Source organism: Lichenostomus cassidix, chromosome 14, assembly GCF_008360975.1.
Source record: "Lichenostomus cassidix isolate B80296 chromosome 14, HeHo_3.0, whole genome shotgun sequence".
Classification (NCBI taxonomy): Eukaryota; Metazoa; Chordata; class Aves; order Passeriformes; family Meliphagidae; genus Lichenostomus; species Lichenostomus cassidix.
Window position 1 is genome coordinate 1113044 of NC_139495.1, and position 17698 is coordinate 1130741.

The 17698-nt window shown below is 52.9% G+C and overlaps 1 protein-coding gene across 5 annotated transcripts in view; it reads left to right on the forward strand.

Annotated features, from left to right (window-relative positions):
• The first annotated feature begins 7407 nt into the window (after positions 1 to 7407).
• The window catches only part of PKD1 (polycystin 1, transient receptor potential channel interacting), a 77680-nt gene continuing 67389 nt past the window's right edge, over positions 7408 to 17698 (forward strand). For all 5 annotated transcript variants that reach the window (XR_014855031.1, XM_085074316.1, XM_085074317.1 and 2 more), the window contains exon 1: positions 7408 to 7798. Coding sequence is in view for 4 of the 5 variants with exons in the window: in XM_085074316.1 (XP_084930442.1) it covers positions 7554 to 7798 (245 nt within the window). In the remaining variant the exon portion in view is untranslated. The remainder of the gene's footprint in view (positions 7799 to 17698) is intronic.

The window sequence follows — 17698 nt, forward strand, 5'->3', positions numbered from 1 at the left end:
TGGTTTCTGGTGAGATCCCCCTTCTAGCACCCCGAGTCTTGGGCGCGGCGCGGCTGTCACAGGCTCCAGGGAACACTGAGGAGCTCTGGGTCTGCAGCGCTCCTCCGACATAGCTGAGGCTGAAGGAAAAGCTGTCACGGTGGAGGCTCATCCTCCCACTCCCCTTCGTGTGCTCTTGATCCCGACGATCCAGCCGGGAGATGGAAGACCTGCCTCGGCCGAGCAGACTGGATGCCACGGTTTTGCACTATAATCTGATTTTCCAGGATAGCTGCAGTCAATAGAGGCTGAGGCCTCGGAACAAAGAGCAGTGCTGGAACCATCTGTGGGCTGCAGGTTTTTAGCCAGTCCCTGGACCAAGGCCGTGGTGCAGCTTTTCCTGGTGGTGCCTGCCGAGAGGCAGGGAGTGCACAGGCTGTGCACCTTCGGGGCTGTGCTCACGGCCTTTGCCCTGCTCCCATCGCCAGTGGATGATGGTGGAAATCTCCATCAACAGCCCCGTGCTCCGAAGCAAACAAAGCCAGCTGTTTATCGCCGCCGCATCAGGGCAACGCCGGAGGAGATGGCTCCTTATCGCCGGCAGCAGCTGGGAAGCGCGCCTGGATAACTCTGCCTGTACCAAAGGTCGTGTGCTCCAGTGCTCCGCAGGGCTGATCCCCGCTGCCCCCAGCACCACAACCGAGCCTCGGCACAGCTCAGAGCACCGCGGCGAGGAGCATCTCCAGCAAGTTTCTCTCGTGTAGGAAAGGCGTGTGCAGAGACACAGCCTGCTCAGAATCGCAGTCACGCCTGGAGATGTTGCTCCTCATATAGTTACAGGAACTAATCAGATAACGGCAGCTGAACTAAGGGGGATATATTTGCTAAAAATAACTTAATGGAACAACAGACGCCTGGAGATACGGCGTGCCTCGGGGAAGCAGGGCTGCGGCATCTGGCAGGGCTCTGAGCGGGACTGGCCGTGCCGGTGGTTGGCTGGTACTCGGAGCCATCGACATATATGTAAATTTGTTCTTCAAGGCAGGAAAGCACCTCGTCCCCATCAGGGTGGTCAACCCAAGAGGGCAGTAGTGCTGCTGGATAAATGTGAGCACGGAGAGGCAGATGGTGCCACCAGTGCCACCTGTGCCAGCAGCCATGGGGATGGCACCTGCCTTTTGCTCAGCTATCCCCACGGGGGAACAGAGCTCTGCACAGGGCTGGAGACACCAGGAACCCACCCGGGGCCGAGCGCCGCGCTCTGCCCAGCTGCTCTGCGCAAACACAGCGCTTCAGGGCTTTAAATCTGGCTGTTTTCTTTGGCATGGAGCTTCATAGGGTTCTGTGTGCCAGAAGTTCCATGCCGTGCTCGGAGCCAAGCGAGATATTTCGGTGCGAGGCCATCCCTCCCTGGCTCCTCCCGCTGCTCCAGGTTGTTCCAAAGCTGGCTCGTGCCACAGCTGTCCCTGCACTCCCCAGGCTCAGCTGCTCCATGCCCTGTTCCTTGTCGTGCTGTATCCATCTCCCGGCAGCCCGGGAGCCTGCCCAGCCTGCTCTCCTCCTGGTCCCAGCTCCTGGTGCCAGCTCGGATGGAGCAGAGCTGTCTCTCCAGAAGGCAGGCTGCAAGGACGAGCTATTCCCATCAGGCACGATGTCAGCTGTGCCAACTTGGAAGATATTCATCTTCCTTGCATGGTGACTGCAGGAAAAATGGTGCAGGCTCTTTCCATGTGTTGCTCGTTGTGCCTCTGCTGTCACCTGCTGCAGTGCCACCAGTCAAGGCTGAGGGCTTCTCTGTTTCTCTGTGCTGGGTGCTGGTGAAGCTCTGCCTCAAATCCTGGGGTCAGTTTTGGGCCCTTCTTGCCATGGAGGTGCTGCAGAGCTTCCAGAGAAGTGAGCAGAACTGGTGAAGGGCTGGAGCAGCAGGAATGGCTGAGGGAGCTGGGAAAGGAGCTCAGCCTGGAGCAAAGGAGGCTCAGGGGGACCTTGTGGCTCTGCACAACTGCTGACAGGAGGGGACAGCCAGGAGGTTCAGGCTGTGCTCCAGGGAACACGGACAGGAGTAGAGGGAACAGCCTCAGGCTGGGCCAGGGGAGGATCAGGTTGGATATTTGGAAGAACTTCCTCCTGGAAAGGGCTGTCCAGCCCTGGCACAGCTGCCCAGTACAGTGTACAAGTCCCCATCCCTGGAGGGATTTAACAGCCCTGTGGATGTGGGAACTGGGGACATGGTTTAGTGGTGGCTTTGGCAGTGCTGAAGGACAGTTGGACTGGATGGACTTAGAGGCCTTTTCCAACCTAAACAATTCCGTGACTTTCCCAATCACATGGGACTGCCAGCTCTTCCCACTCCCTGCTCAGCTCCAGGTCCCTTGCCAAGGGCACACACAGCTCTGGCTCCAGAGTGGCTGCAGAGGGAGAGCCTGAGGGCAGTGGGCACCACCTGGACGGGAGGTGTGGGGTGGCAGCCAGGGGCTCGTGGGGCTGACAGGAAAACACAGAGAGCTCAGTTTCACACTACAGGGGAGCAGATATTCCCCAGAGGTGTCAGACAGAGGGGACAACCCCACTGCAGCCTGTCCCCATGGAGGGACACAGGGCACGGGACATGGCTGCAGTTGGATCCCAGCTCCCTGCCAGGCACGGCGGGCGAGGGCTCTGCTGCCTTGGGAAGGGCCCAGCCCACGCAGCGCTGAGCAGGCACTGTTCCCTCCATCACCAGTTATTGTTCTTCCCTCCCCATCGCTCACTTACCTCTGAACGCTTCAATCTCATCGCCTTTGTCAGTGTCGCTGGCTTTTAATTGAAATTCCTCAGACATCTCCTCATCAGCACAGCCCATCAGTTAGTTTTGTGTGGGAAGTCATTGTTTTCCTTTTGCAGCTGTGAAAGTTAAATTCCAGCGTTTTGCTCGGAGGCTGCTTTTGTCTCTTCCCTTTCTTACACTGCCAAGACCAATCTTACAATTGCAACCTCTTCTCTTTGTCTGGATATTTCATTTTCCATCTCTCCTCCACAGAGTCCCTCTGGTTCCACCTCAGGCTCCTCCACTTCTCCAGTCCATCCCTAGGGACAGCTCCCACCTGTGGCTCCCTCCAGCCTCTCTTTATCAATATTGTCCCTGCAAAGCACTCAGGAAGTTTGGAGAGCCCAGCCTGTTACTAGCTCTGCTTTTTGGTGCTCAAATCCATAAAGCAGCATCCAGCGCCCCAGGAGGGTTGGGACACCATGGGACACACTCAGCATGTGCAGCCCAGGGGCAGAGCCTGAGCCCTCCATCCCCCACCAAACCGCCCCCATTAGCCCCTTCTCCCTCTCCAAAGGCAACCCAGGCAATGAAAATGTCTTTCCCAGCACTCTCAACCCTAGCAGTGTTCAAGAGGAGGACCCGCATTGGCAGCAAAATCATAGCTGGGACATCACTTGCACGAGCAGCAGGAGGATGGGATGGCATCTGTGCTCCCAGTGCCAAGCCAAGGGGCTCGGTCCCCTCCTCTGCAGCAGAGCTTTGCTGTAATGCCTGGCACGTCCCCATGGGCATCCCCAGGGAACCTCGGTGCTGCCCTGGGCCCCCACTGCCCCCTCCCACACATGAAAGGTGATTGTGCCAGGTCCTAATGAGTCTACACTGGGCTGAGGCCAGGAAATTAATTTTCCTTGTGCCAAGACCAACACAAGCCAAGGTTTCAGGAGCAGAGGGCTGAGTGCAGGGAAGTCCCCAGCTCAGCAGTCACCCACGAGGTCTTTGAGACATGATGAACAGTTGGATGTTCTAAAGGCCTTTGAAACAGAGAAAGAGGGAGGGCAGAGCAAATGCCCAGCATCCCTAATATCAGATATTTTCAGACTACTTTGTATATTTTAGATGCTTTTCAGACATGCCTAAGCAGCATCAAATATTTTAGGAACATAATATCTCAGCGTGGAAATATCTGAGGTATTTTGTAGCTGTATACAGACATATCCCAAAACAGGGAAGGGTTTGACTGTGGCTATGGTTTCAAAAGCAAGGGTATAAATGTCACAGGTGCCTCTGTTATCCATGCACACTTGGCCATTTCCATCCCAAAATGATTCACACCAGTCAGACCATGGCTAGAGCACAAGCCCAGGCAGTGGTCCTGAGCCTGGCACTGCCTGTGGAGCCACCACAGCAGAGCCCAAGGAGCTGGAGCAAATAAATCCCTGAAAATCATGATCTTTGGAAATTAGTTCGGCACTGCAGAGCTTGAGAGCTCCCACGGGCCAGCCCTGGGATGTGAGCAGTGCTCTGGGCCCTTGTAAAACAATAAACAGTGGTAATGAGCAGCATGGAAATGTGCAGAGGCTCGTAAAGCTGCTGCTCTGGAGAATAAGTCACCCGCCAAGGGCCAGCTGGTAAGAAGCTCCCGATGGATCAAGGGGATGTCTGGCTGCCTGTGCTGTGGCAGCACTGGATGAAGGTCTCTCCGTGGGCACATCCCGCGGGAGGAAAAGCAAATCCACCTCCTGAGCGAGCCGCGCGGCCAGGGAGCTGCAGGACCCTGTGATGAGGAGCTGGGCTAGCGCTCGCCATGGGACATGCAAATGGATGCCCGCAGCGACGTTCATCAGCACTAATTGGTGGCAGACGGCTGAGGAGAGACGGGCAGGATCCATCAGCCTCAGGATCAACAGCTTTTGTCTTTCTGCTCTGATACACCTGACGTGACATTCCCAATCTGAGTGCTGCCCAGGCGCTGCTCCAGGTAATTAACAGTCTGGATGATGCTAATGATGTAGTTCAAAGTGTTAAGGCTGGTTGTTACTGCTTTCCAAAGAAGGCTGGACGTTTCCTCCTAGCAAAAATCTAGTGAGTTTGGGCATTTAGTTTTCATTTCAAAATGACAATGCTGTGTGAGCAGCGTGGGCAGCCTGCAGCCAGGCGCTTCCAGGCACTCAGAGCTTGGAAGGGCAATCAGCTCCCTAATTCCTGTTCTAACCCTGCTCTCTCTCCGTGGGAAGCCGTTCCCTCTTGCCCTTTAAAAGCCGTGTGAATGTGGCACCTGGGGACACGGGTTAGAGGCGACATTTGCAGTGCTGAGGGAGCAGCTGGACTGGATGGTCTTGGAGGACTTTTCCCACCTCCAGGATTCCGTGATTCCAGGGCTCGTTCCGGATCTTTTCCCGGTCTCTATCCCGGAGGCGGTGCTAGAGGGCGCCCGGGGCTCGCGAACCGGCACCTGGAGCGGGGAGAGCCCGCCGGCTCCGGGGCTCCCTACAGCGGATGGATGCTGCTGGGGGCAGAAGGCTGTCTGCCTGGCTCAGCCATCCTCCACCTGCACAGTTTCCCCTCCCTGGGCCAGGAACACACCTGGGCAACAAGGTGCCTGCACTGGCTGCTCATGGATCTGCAACTGGCACTGCAGGAGCCAAACGCTGTTTCATGTGCGGACACGGGTGCTGCAGAGGGGTGGTTACAGGGCTGTCCAAAGTCATCCACAGTGTTTTCGGGATCTGGCTGGAGAAGCCGTAGGCAGCAGGGACATTCCTGGTCAGCCACAGCTCCGTCACGTTTTGCTGAGCACGGTGTATCTGTGATGTGCTGGGTGCCTGCATGCAGCACTGGGGGGATGGGGAGAATTAACACCCTCTTCACTGGGCTTCTCATTCTGCTCCAAGTAAACAGTGTTGAGAAACTCTCCTGTTCCTTGCCAGTGGGAGGAACCAGCAGAATCCCTTCCTCACAACGAGCCATTCCCAGCCTCGCAGTGAGCAGCAGCCTCCCAACCCCAGAGTACATTTTCCATTTCCATCATTTTCTGCAGCTGCTGTTGTAAAGCCCATCCCAGCTCAGCGACAAGGCTTTCCTCCAAGAGGAAAAATGGTGATTTGACGTGAACAAATTATTTTCTCACCACTATGTCGAGGTTTGCTCGCTCTTTGCACACTCACTCAAGTATTTCCTTGCTCATTGCCCTCGTTACAGCTTGGCAGGTCTGGCTTTTGGGGGAGAGCGCTTAACTTCATTCCATCAGCTGGATTCCATTAGCCAGCTAATCTACTGATTACAATCCACACACAGGATATTTTCTCCTTGCTGTTATCTGAAAAAATATGGGCATCAGTACAAAAGAAAGGGGGAAAAAAAAAGAAACCTAAAAAAAGCAATTTACAATTGAGTGAGCGGAAATAAATATATCGTAGTCACATGAGGAAGTAGTAACCGCGGAGCTATTTTGGGCACAATACATCATGCAAACGATGATGTGTCTTTCAAGCACATTTCAAGCCCAAAATTCAAGGCACAAAATGTTTCTGGAAAGTAAATTCTCACATACATTAAGCACCATGCCAAGGAGTGGGGTTGGATGCTGTCAGGCTTTGTATTTCAGGTTTGTTCACAGTTTGCATATAGGAAGCCACAGCCTCAGCAGGACAATCCCATAGCTAAAACCACACAGGTGCTTAGGGACTCTGTTGGATCAGGACCATCCTGGATCAATCCCACTGGGTAGAGCCACAGGTGGGGTCTTTTCCAACTTCAGTGATTCTGGGATTCATAACCCACAGTGGATGTACACCCAGTGCTGCTGGGTTGTTCCCTTGTTCCCTGGAGAATCACACATGCCCAAAATCACAAGTGCCTTAAAAAATCCTACGTGATTCAAAACCAAACCATCACCTGGACTAACTCTCCTCTTTCCTGAGTAAACACAGCGCATGTGAAACACCACCAAATTAGGGTGCAATAATCAGCTGTCACAGCTGTTCCACCTCTTCCAAATGGGGCTGGGGCTGGTTTTGGGGAGATGCCCTCTGTAATGATACTTCATTTAGTTGTATGGAGATTTTATTTTAGTCATCTTTTTAAATCATTTTAAATCAGAAATAATTCAGACCCCTGGCACTGTGAGACAATTCCCTGCTGCACTGTCTGCCCTGCCCGGTTTCTGAGCTGCCCCACACGGGGATAATCCTTGTTTCCCGGGATGCTCCTGTCCCCAGGATGCTTCTGTTCTCAGGATGCCCGTATTCCCCGAAGTGGCCCCTGCCTCCCGCAACCCCGCTGCTCCCGGGGATCCCCGAGCTCCCGGGACACCGCTGTCCCACGCGATCCCCCCGCCCCCAGGACACCTCTTCCCCAGGGGATCCCCCTGTTTCCAGGACACCCCTGTCCCCCGAGATCCCGCTTGCCCCCCGGGACATTCCTTCCCCAGGGGATCCTCCTTCTTCCGGGCCCCCCGTGCTCCGGGCCGCCCCCACGCCCCAGCACACGCCGTGCCCCCCGTGCCCTCCTCGCCCGTGCCGTGATCGCCGCGGGATCCGCGCGGTGCCGCCGGAGCGGGGGCGGCCCGGGCGGGCGCGGGGCCGGAGCGGCGGGGCTGGAGCGGCGCCGTGTTTCCGCCGGGCGGGAGGCGGAGCGGGGGCGGCCGCGGCCGGGCGGAGCAGCAGAGCCGAGCGGCGCCGGGCCGGGCCGGGGCTGTCAGCGCGGCGAGCGGGGCCCCAGCGGGCCGGGCCATGGCGGGCGGGCGCTGAGGCGGCGGAGCGCGGCGGGCGGGCGGCCGGGGCGGCGGCGGCGGCGCGCCGGGGCCATGCCATGCCCGTAGGGAGAGATGCCTTTGGGAAATGGAGACACCGGAGCACAGCGCAAACATGGCGCCCCCGCGGCGCGGCTGCCGCTGCCGGGCTGGTGCCTGCTCTGCTCGCTGCTGTGCGGGGGGCTCGCCGCGACCCCCGCGCCCGCCTGCCGGCCCTGCGCCCCGGGCTGTGCCTGCGCCGCGCCCGCCTGCGCCGTCAACTGCTCGGCCCGCGGCGTGGAGCGCCCTGGGGCCGCCGTGCCCCCCGCCGCCACCGCGCTGTGAGTACCGAGCGCCGGGCACCGGGCACGGGCGGGGGGCTCGGGGCTCGGCACGGCCCGGGGGGAGCGGGGAGCAGCCGGATCACCGCCGTGTCCCGCCGGGCTGGATGGAGCGGGAGGTTCCGTGACGGGAGTTTGGTTTGGGAGGTTCTCGGGGAATAACAGGAGCGGTTGGATGGGGGTTGAACGCTCTTTAAGGAAAGCCCGAAAGACGCAAGTAACAAGTACCAAACGTTTCCCCGTGGAAGCGCTGCGATGGGATGACAGATGTGTTTGTGTCGAGATGCTGGGGTTGTTTTGGGAAGATCAATCGGGCGTTCCGTGCAGGGGCACTGCAATGGTCCATGTGCTCTGTCACTGAGATAAACTTACTTCGTGACGCAAAAAACAGACGTAGGGAAAAGTTTGGTTTTCCGTAGGGAGCAACTTTTCGGTTCTTGACGAGACAAAAGCGTCAAGTGATTCATATAAGAGAGATGACGTGGGGCCTGGCGCAGTGGATAAATCTCACATGAGCTAATTTCTGGTGGTATTTCACTGCATTAAAGGTCTGCTTTTCTATCTGGATATTTTTAACTAAGCTCCCACTTCTTAGTGTCAATGCAGAGATACTGCAGAAGTTGTGGAGTACCAAAGTCAACATAAATTAGAGGTTTTGCAGGCTGTGTCTGGACTAACTTCAGGAAAATGTGCACATCTAAATCCAGCAGCCAAGGTGTTTTCCAGCTCTTTTCTTACTAGATATATTTAGACTTTTGCAAACAAACCAGCCATTGTTTGTTGCAAAAAGTCCCCAACTGGAAAAGACTGGTTTGTATTAAGGAGGTGCTGGATTTATGTTATCTGTTGTTGGTTTGAGGTGAGGATCTGCAGCTCCTGAGGCTGCAACAGAGGTGGAACCTGCCAGCTCCTAGCTGGTCACTGTAGAACAGCCTTCTGAAGGCTGTGATGATCTGTCCTTTATTTGGCCTTTTGAGGACTCGGGGCTGTTACAATGTGTTTCCGTCGTTATTAATTTTGGTACTAAGTGTTTGAGACTGTGTTATTGTTGTTCAGAGGCGCTGAGTTGTAAAAGCTCCCAGAATGTTTTGGATTAGATGTTGTGCAGTGACAGATGGAAATGGGACATAAAGCTCTGCAGGTGAACAAAACCATGGGAAGGGGAAATCTGCCGGAGCCATGGATGGTGTTAGTGGCACCTTGTTCTGATTTCAGGAGAAGTGTTCATGTGGGGCACAGAGGTGTGCTCTGCCGTGGTATGGTTGTGTTTGGAATTCAGGGTGTAGAGTCATCTTTGCCAGGCAGCTCATCGCCGTGTGTGCACCAGCTGAAAATGTGTGCTGGTCCTGTCCTAGGGCTGGGGTAAGGTGTGCTGAAATGGGTTTCTGTTGAGTTTACTGCCCTGTTTGGCCTCCTGGTGATGGCAGAGAATGCAGGTGTACTTGTCCTGTCATTATAATGGTGAAGAATTTACGGATTCATTTCTCATTTCACTGGGATGAGAGGGACTCTGGCTCATGGCACAGTGAGGTTATGCAAGTGGTTTTGCCTATTAATTTGACGTTCCCTTTGTTGAACACTGACAGATAAATAATGTTATTCACTCGTTAGAGGGAAAAAATTATTTTTTAATATCTCAACAAACCCTTTAGAAAACAATTAATTACTCTGAAATGAAAGCAGCCTTTAGGAAGGCCAAGTTCTGAAAATTCCCAACGCCAAAATTCCCGGACCCTGCTCAGGCGTGTGCTCACAGCTGCACTCAGCAACTGCGATTCCATATTCCTGGCTGTAGAAATAAGGCCTAGGAAATGAATTCCTCTTGTATCAGACATTTTAGACAGAGCAACTTTGAGGAAATAAATGCCAACTGCGGCCGCGCTGTTACCAGGAGCACAGGGAAATGTCCCATCCAAAGAATCACTAAGGAAATGGGCTCTGCTGCTCGCAGACACCACATACCTCGCTGGAAGCAGTCTCCAGGCAGACCAAATGGGAATATTGGCCCCTTCCCATCGCCAGAGTCGGGTTCTTGAAGTGTAACGCAAAGTCTGGCTGGAACCAGGAGCAAAGTCTGTTTTTCCAAATAATCCGCAGTGCACAGCGCGCAAAACTGAACTTGGGGAGCACCGCGCTTCGAGTGGCAGCATTTGCACTTCTGAGTGCCTCCATCCGAGGAATTCTCTGATCCTTCTCTTTTCAAGTGCTTTGCTCTCAGCGCTACCGGATTTTGTTCGCGTTTATTTGAGCCTGAGCTGTTTCTTGAGCTTTCATCGCTTCTTTCATTCCTCAACTGGAAATAAACCTCATCGAGGTTTTCCGACTTTCCCTTGCAAATACTGATTCTTTCTGACACATCTTCGGTGTCGTGGCAGGTTTGAAGTGGAAATTAGGGTGTCGATGTAAAAGGAGGAGAGTTTTCCCCTCATTAGTATGGAATAGTATTTGTGGATGGGTGAGAAGGAGAAACTGGGGTCAGAGGAGCTCTGCTATCGCCAGGCTCCTGCAGAAGCAGATTTGGGGGTCAGAACTTTCATCCAAAACCCAGTGGGGTTTTTTGTGCATTTGGCAGTGAGCCCTGGAGTTGCACTACCCAGCCTGTGACTTCACCTAAATAAACCTTAAAATAAACAGATCCTATGATTCAGGAACCTACGGTCTGCAATATTTTAAATTTCAAGAGTCAGCAAGGATTGGTAGATTTTGATAATATTACGTGATGTAGGAAAAGCCTTTTCAAGGCTTGAGGTGTCTTCAAAAGCTATCAGGGGAAAAAGATAATCCAGTTTAAATTAAAATCTAATTCAGGTAAACCCACAAGCAGTGGAGTGTCTGTACAGTAGTGTCCAGGCCACAAAAGCAAAATAGCTCTATTGCTGTTCCTAGAAAAAAATTGAGACAGCCTGGAATGTCATTCTTGTAGGAAGCCATATCCCAGCGAAAACAAGGCTGCGTTTCTCTTTTGTAAGACATTTTGGAGGGGGGAAAAAGGCCCAAATGAGGTGCTAGATAAATATTTTGCCAACGAGATTCATTCAGCCTGTGGAAGGGACCAGTCCCGTAAGCAACTTGTAGCTATAGTTTGAGTGTGAACAAGGAGGCGATTCTGTGGCGTGGTGTCAGAGCAGAACGAGTTCTGCTGTTAGACAGGGCTGAGTTGTTTATTGTGCTCCTTCCTAAAGCTTCAGAGAAATTTCAGTCGTGTTCCCATGTCTGAGAAATTCTAATTTCTTAAAATTAAAACTTTGGCTTTTTTTTTTTTTTTGTGGTGTTTCAAAGTGTATTAAGAAAAATGTCCTCCTCGGGAAGAAGAGCAGGCATCCACCGGAGAGGCGGATTTGAAGGTGTTCCTGCTCTGTGGCAAAAGTTGCAATTAAATAACCCCTAGCAGCATCAACATGTCTTACTTTTGTGATCTGCAGTGTGGTGCAGCCATATCTATAAACCCTGGTTGTGACAAACCCCCACACATTATAGAACTGTAATTAAACATTTTGGAGCCCCACAGGGCAGGACGAGTTGCTGCTGGAACCTTCTGGGGTTCCTCTGACACCTTGTGTGTTTTTTCCCATGCACTGTTTGCACTGATTTTTCCCTGTATTTCCTGAAATGTTTATTTTCTGTGTGTTGCTTTCTCCTTGTTGGAGTGAAAGTGAGGGTTGATCCTGTTCTTCTCCTGCTGGCAAGCCCCCGGCAGGTCTCTTGTGTTTCGCTCAGCTGCTTTCATTCTGCTCTCACAAAGAGTGGATTTTGAAGAAAACCACTCACTCAGAAGGTAGAACTCATATGGTTTGTTAATGCTTCTCTGCCTTTTATCCCATTTAATGGGATTCCTTGTTTTATCTCTTGTCACGCCGCGTTTTCCACACTGTGGTTTCCATAACGCATCCCTGCGTCATCCTTTCTCCGTTTCTCCAAGCTTTGTCCTTTGATTGATTGTTGCAGTTCAGCTTGATTTTGTATTTTATTTACTCCATATGTCCCCAAACATTTATCTGAGTTGTAGTAAGTGAATAACAAAGTGAGCAGGGGAAGAAGGACAGCGCGGGAGCAAAGCCGTGCATTCCAGTGCCAGGGTGGAGCAGGCTGGGAGCTGCTTGGATCTTGCTCTTAATGTGAGGAGAGTGCATGGAGGAGTGTGGGGAATAGGGTGGGTTTTGGGGGCACGGCACTTGTGGATTAGTCCCTCCACGGCCGACAGCATGATTTTAGGCAGTCTCTGTCAGTCTCAAAGAGAAAACTTCCCGTCCCTTGCACAGTGGAAAGTTGGCAGCTCCGCTCCCGGGCTGTGCTAACAGCGCTGTTGCTGTTCAGGGGAATGGCTGCTGCTGCTCATCAGCCCACCCTTTTCTCCCCCCACATCAAACCACCCTTCTCTCCCACCCCACCATCCCTCCCTTCTCTCCAGCCCTTGCTGAGATGTGGCTCCAAGGCTGGAAAGCCGCAGAGGCTGTGGAGCTGCTGGCCATGCTCCCCTTCAGCTGCCTGCATGGACAAAATCTACCAAAGGTCATTGCCTGTCCCAAAGGAGGGTGAGGATGTCACATCAGACCTCACCAGCCCTTGCTTCTCAGCCTTCCTTTGCAGGAAAGAAGGAGCCTGTTTTTCATATCAAATCACTGTTCTTTACTTAGACTCTAAAGCGAAGTTGGCATCTCTGTTTGCCAAAACTAAAAATGTCAATTGAAACATAATGTTAGTTTTTTGCTTTGCAAAGGGCACAAAAAGCAAAACTCATGTGATTGCTGCCATTCACATTTATTTAAAGGATAGCTGTCATCAGGAAGAGCATCAATTACGTGCAAGCTGTAGCATTTGCAGTGTATTATAGGAACCGTGACCAGTGAAGAGATTCTGTCACAGAATCACAGAATCCCAGAATAGTTTGGGTGGGAAAGGATCTTAAAGACCATCTCATTTCACTCCTCTGCTGTTGGCAGGGACACCTTCCTTTAGACCAGGTAGCTCCAAGCTGCATTCAACCTGGCCTTGGGATGGGGCAGCCACAGCTTCTCTGAGCAACCTGTGCCAGGTCCTCCCCACCCTCACAGGGAGGAATTTTTTCCGTATATTGAATCTCAATTTTTCCTCTTTCAGTGTGAACTCATTCCCACATGCCCTGTCACTGCAGTTCCTGATGGAAAGTCCCTCTCTGGCTTCCCTGTAGCCCTTTCAGATAATGGAAAGTGCTGTGAGCTCTATGTACAACCTTCTTCTCTCCAGGCTGAACTTCCTCAACTTTCCAGCTCTTCCCTTTCCCTCAAAAGATCACATCCTTTTTGATAATGTGCAGATAAGCAAAACACAGATAATTCAAACAAATTGTGATATTCCTCAGTCAGCTGTTTCTCCTGCATTAACAGCAAAATAGTTCCCCTCAGGTTAGGAACAGGTAAATCTCTTTGGCTTCCTGGCATCAGGCCTGGGAAAAACCTCACTGAGCTGAGCTCTGCGCTGAAGCTTCAGACGTGGCATATGGTCCTGTGTGATTCTGTTTAACCCACTGTCATGTTGAATTTAATTAGCAGCCTGTGGTAAGGCAGTGTGATAGGCTGGGTTGGTGACAGGACTTGATGTTCATTCACTGCAGTAACACATCTCCCACCTGGGGCATTTTTGGGTGTTGGGCTGTGGTGCCCTCGGGCAGTGCAGGGTTGGGAGCTGGTGGGATCCTCTTTTCCTGCCGCAGTTGTGCTGGGAGATGCTCTGGAGGAGCATGGGGACAGAGCTGTGCTCGCTGTCACAGCAGCCTCAGCCTGCAGCAGCTCGTTTGTGACGAGCCTGTGGGACAGTCTGGAGAGACACTGATTCTGGATCCGAGCCACGACTCAGCCAGCCTGTTCCTATTCATCCCAAATTGTCCCTGGCCACCACACCACGGCCTTGTTTCTTCTAGTGACAGCTGGGCAGCTTGTTTGCTGCCAGCCTGCACAGGCAGCTCCCTGTGTGGAGAAGCATGCTGGGCTCTGTGTGGTGCAGTTTGTGTGTCTGTGATGAAGTCACAGCATCTAATCACTGCTTTGAAAGGGACGTTGCCAGGGTGGGGTTTGTAGTTCTCCTAGAGCCTCCTTGGACAGATGTTCTGGTCCTTCAAAGAGCTACAGGAGAGCTGGAGAGGGACTTGTGACATGGGCATGGAGTGCCAGGACAAGGGGGAATGGCTTCCCACTGCCAGAAGGCAGGGATAGATGGGATAGTGGGAGGAAATTGTTCTCTGTGAGGTCGTCCAGAGCAGCTGGAAGTATCCAAGGCCAGGTTGGACAGAGCTTGGAGCAGCCTGGGATAGTGGAAGGTGTCCCTGCCCATGGCAGGGGTGGCACTGGATGGGCTTTGCAGTCCCTTCCAGCCCAAACCATTCCATGATCCCTTGGCTCTGTGGTACTTGCAGATCCCCAGCAATGGCCTCTCCACAGCTCCATTGCAACATCCCCTGGCAGCACCTCAGCCTGGCTCCCGCAGGAGCCGTGCTGCTGCTCTGGGCTCTGCTGGCAGGGACAGAACCTACGCAGATCCAGAGGCAAAGCAGCAGCTTTCCCTGCAGGGACAGCCTCTCCTTCTCTCCCTGACCTGCATGGCATCCTGGAAAGCCCTTTCCCTGCAGGTCGGGGGGCTCTGGTCTTGCTGGGAATGGGTTAACCAGGCTCCATGGTCCGGGAGCAGTGGGAGTGGCGCTCTAAAAAGAGGACCCAGGGTGTGGGTTGAGTCCTCCGGAGGGAGGAACCCGAGGAACAGCTAAGCCTGGGAAAGCAGAGCCCAGCCGGATTGTGTTGGCCAAAGCTGAGCGTTTCTCTCTCAAACCACGCCTCGGGAAGGGGGTGGAGTGAGGCCGGGCTGGAGCTGCGGATTTTGGTTTAGGGCAGGTTGGTGGAAGCATCTGTGTGCTGTCCCGGGAGATCCCTGCACTGACACAGCCCCAGGGTGGTGAGCTGGGGGTTTGATCCCTTGATCCCATAAACCATGATGGGAGGTGGAGAAGAAAAATCCCACGATTCTTCTTTTTTTGTGTATTTTTTGTAGTACAAAAATGTTGCTTGAGGAAGCCCTACAGAAGTGCCTATTTTTGTATCTCTCCATTCACCCTCTCACCTCACAGCTCGCTGGGTGTGTGTTAGGGTTTGAATGCAGCCTTTCCACGTGTGGCTTGGAAAGACCAGCTGTTCTGCTCCTGTCTCCAGTGCTGATGCTCCCATCTGCCCCATTTCCAAGAGCAGGACAGCATTTCCCAGTGCTGGCACAGGGGCTGTGGGCTGTGCTGGGGTTTTGTTTGTGTGGGGCTGTCAGGAGAGGTGCAAACCAGCCTCACCTTGCAGGGGGTGCTCATGGCCCAGGGCTGGCACCCAGCATCCTGCTGGCAGCAGGACCAGCACTGGGAATGTTCATAGGTTTTCCCTGCTGGGTTGCTCCTGTGCTGGCCTTTCCATGGGCAGGGGCTGTGTGGGAGTGGAGGGAACCATCCAGCCATGCTCTGTAGCCGGTGCCAGGCACTCTGTGGGGTGATAAGGACAATAATCGTGGCCCCATTCCATGCCACGTGCTCCCAGCACAGTGCGTGTGCCACATTTCCTCTCCTGGGGCTTGGAGAGCTCAGGGAACAGCTGAAACCGCAATGGGATGCAGAGTGGAGCCTCTAAGAACAGTGTTGCAGCCACATTCCCTCCTCTTTGCTGTGCTTTGTACTCCCTCAGACACCTCTGCTTAAGCTGTGTTGTTTCACCAAAAGAGGAGCGGGTTTTTGGGGTGGTGGCTGCCTTTTCACCCCCAGGCAGATCCCAGGGGCACAGAGGAGATGCTGAAAGGGTCAGTGTGCAGGCAGTGTGGTGCTGCTGGGAGTGCAGAGCTGGCCCTCAGCAGAGTTGGGTTTCACCCCTCCCCAGCTGAAAAAAAGGGTTGGAAAGCTTTCTGGAAAGAGTGAGTTTGCAAAGGAGAAGTTTGGATATGGCAAGAGCAGTCAACTGGCACCTTTTGTGTTTTGTATTGCTGTACCAGCTCTGGGATGTCCCAGATTGGTGCAGGCACAGCCAAAGGGCAGCTCTTACCTGAGACCTGAATGTGATCCAGGCAATCCTGCAAAAGCATCAGCTTGGAAAGTGGGCACTGCCTTTGAGGTGCTGGCAGAGCTGCTGCCATTCCAGTCTCCTAAATGATTCCAGGAGGATGCACAGTGACTCCTCAGTGATTTGTGTCTCAGAACTGCCCTCGCACCTAAACACAGCACAATTAAAACGAAATCTTCTCCTATTCCCTAAAGCAAAACACAGCACTCATCTGAAATACGATGCAGAGTGATTCTCTGGGAGAAGAGTTTCCATTGGAAAATATCTTGGCTCCCAACCAGCCCTCTGTGAAGGAGTTGTAGAGGACAGCTCGTTATTGCTACCTGGGTGATTTTGTGCAGGAGGAATGTTAACATGAGCAGGAGTTGGTGAAGCCATTAGTCAGGATCCCATCTCAGCTCCTTCACTGCACAGTAAAAAGAAGATTCCCTGTCCTCCCAGACTCTGGAGGTGACTGCAAGTAGAGAGCCACTGCCATGAGCAGAGTGGCGTTGGCCAGAGATTCATAAGTAATGAATTAAATCTGTGCAGAGCAAAGGTTTCTATCGGAGTGTGGGAACATTATTTTACTCCTACGGAGGGAAAACATGAAGTCACTGGCTTTATAGACTGAGCTCTGCAACCTCTGATTGCATGGATTGGTGCAAAGTTTGGATCAGAAGTCTTTAAAAATTTAGTGTAGACAAAACTGAGGTGGGAAAACAAAAGCTAGAAGAGGCCAAGGGTTAGGCTTTGTGAGTCTCTGAGTTGTGTTAAGAGAATTCACTGTAGCTGGTATCTGTGGTGGATTGTGTTCCTACAGCAGTAAGGAAGGGTTTCACTTAAGGAAAGTTGAAAGGCAAAGTGCTGCCCCTGCGTGCAGGAAAGCTCTGTAGGGCATTGCACAGATCAGGCAGCACCGTGGAGACAAAGCTCCAGCTGTCTGGGTGGCACTCGAGGTTCTGCTAGGCTGACACAACACAATTCTCGAGGTTTAATTGAGAGGGAAGACACACCCTGTTTTCTGCAGGGAGTGCCAGGAGCATCCCTGGTTCCTGAATCTGTGTTTCATACAGCACGAAAGAATAATTCCAGGAGCCCAGCAGCCAGACCCTGAACTCTGAGCTCCAAAGCCCTCGCTGTGCTCCCTCTTGTCACTCCCTGCATCCAGTAATTAGCCGTTTCTTGGAAAGCTCTGTGCCTCTCCAGTGCTTGCAGGATGGTGAATTGTCAAAGTAGCAATGTCACTGGTCTTGGATAGTTGAATTTCTGATTACATGCACAGATTGAATCTGATACAGCCACAAATTTAAGTTGCATTAACTTGGATTTGCTTTGCTTTGTGTGTAGTGCCCCGTGCTGTGCAGCCAGGCAAATGGGAGTATTTCCCTCTGGCATAATTTAGTCTTTGCAGCAATTAAAGGGTTAATTACAGCTGGCTATCAGATCCCTAAAGCAAGCCAGCAGAGCCCACTGCTGCGCTCTGTCTTCCTGTGGATTAGCCAGACACATCCAAGTCTTGATGCCATAACTTCAGAGAGAGCTGGGAGAGTTTGGAAATTTATCTCCAGCACCCCCACTCCCACGGGACCCACAGCTTCCTCAGAAGCAGATCCACTCTAGCTGCTTGGGAAAGACATTTCATAAGTCATGGGAAGATCTTTTCATGGAATCACTGAAAGATTTAGGTTGGAAAAGACCTCCAAGCTGATTGAGTCAAGCCTGTGGTGGATGCCCATTTCGAGGATGGGCAGCCCAGCTCTGGATCCTCCTCTTGCAGGTGACTGCTCTGATCAGCACCACGGAGCTCCTTTTCCTCCCTGCGCAGGCAGACCACAATTCCTCCATTCCCACAGAGCAGGGAAGA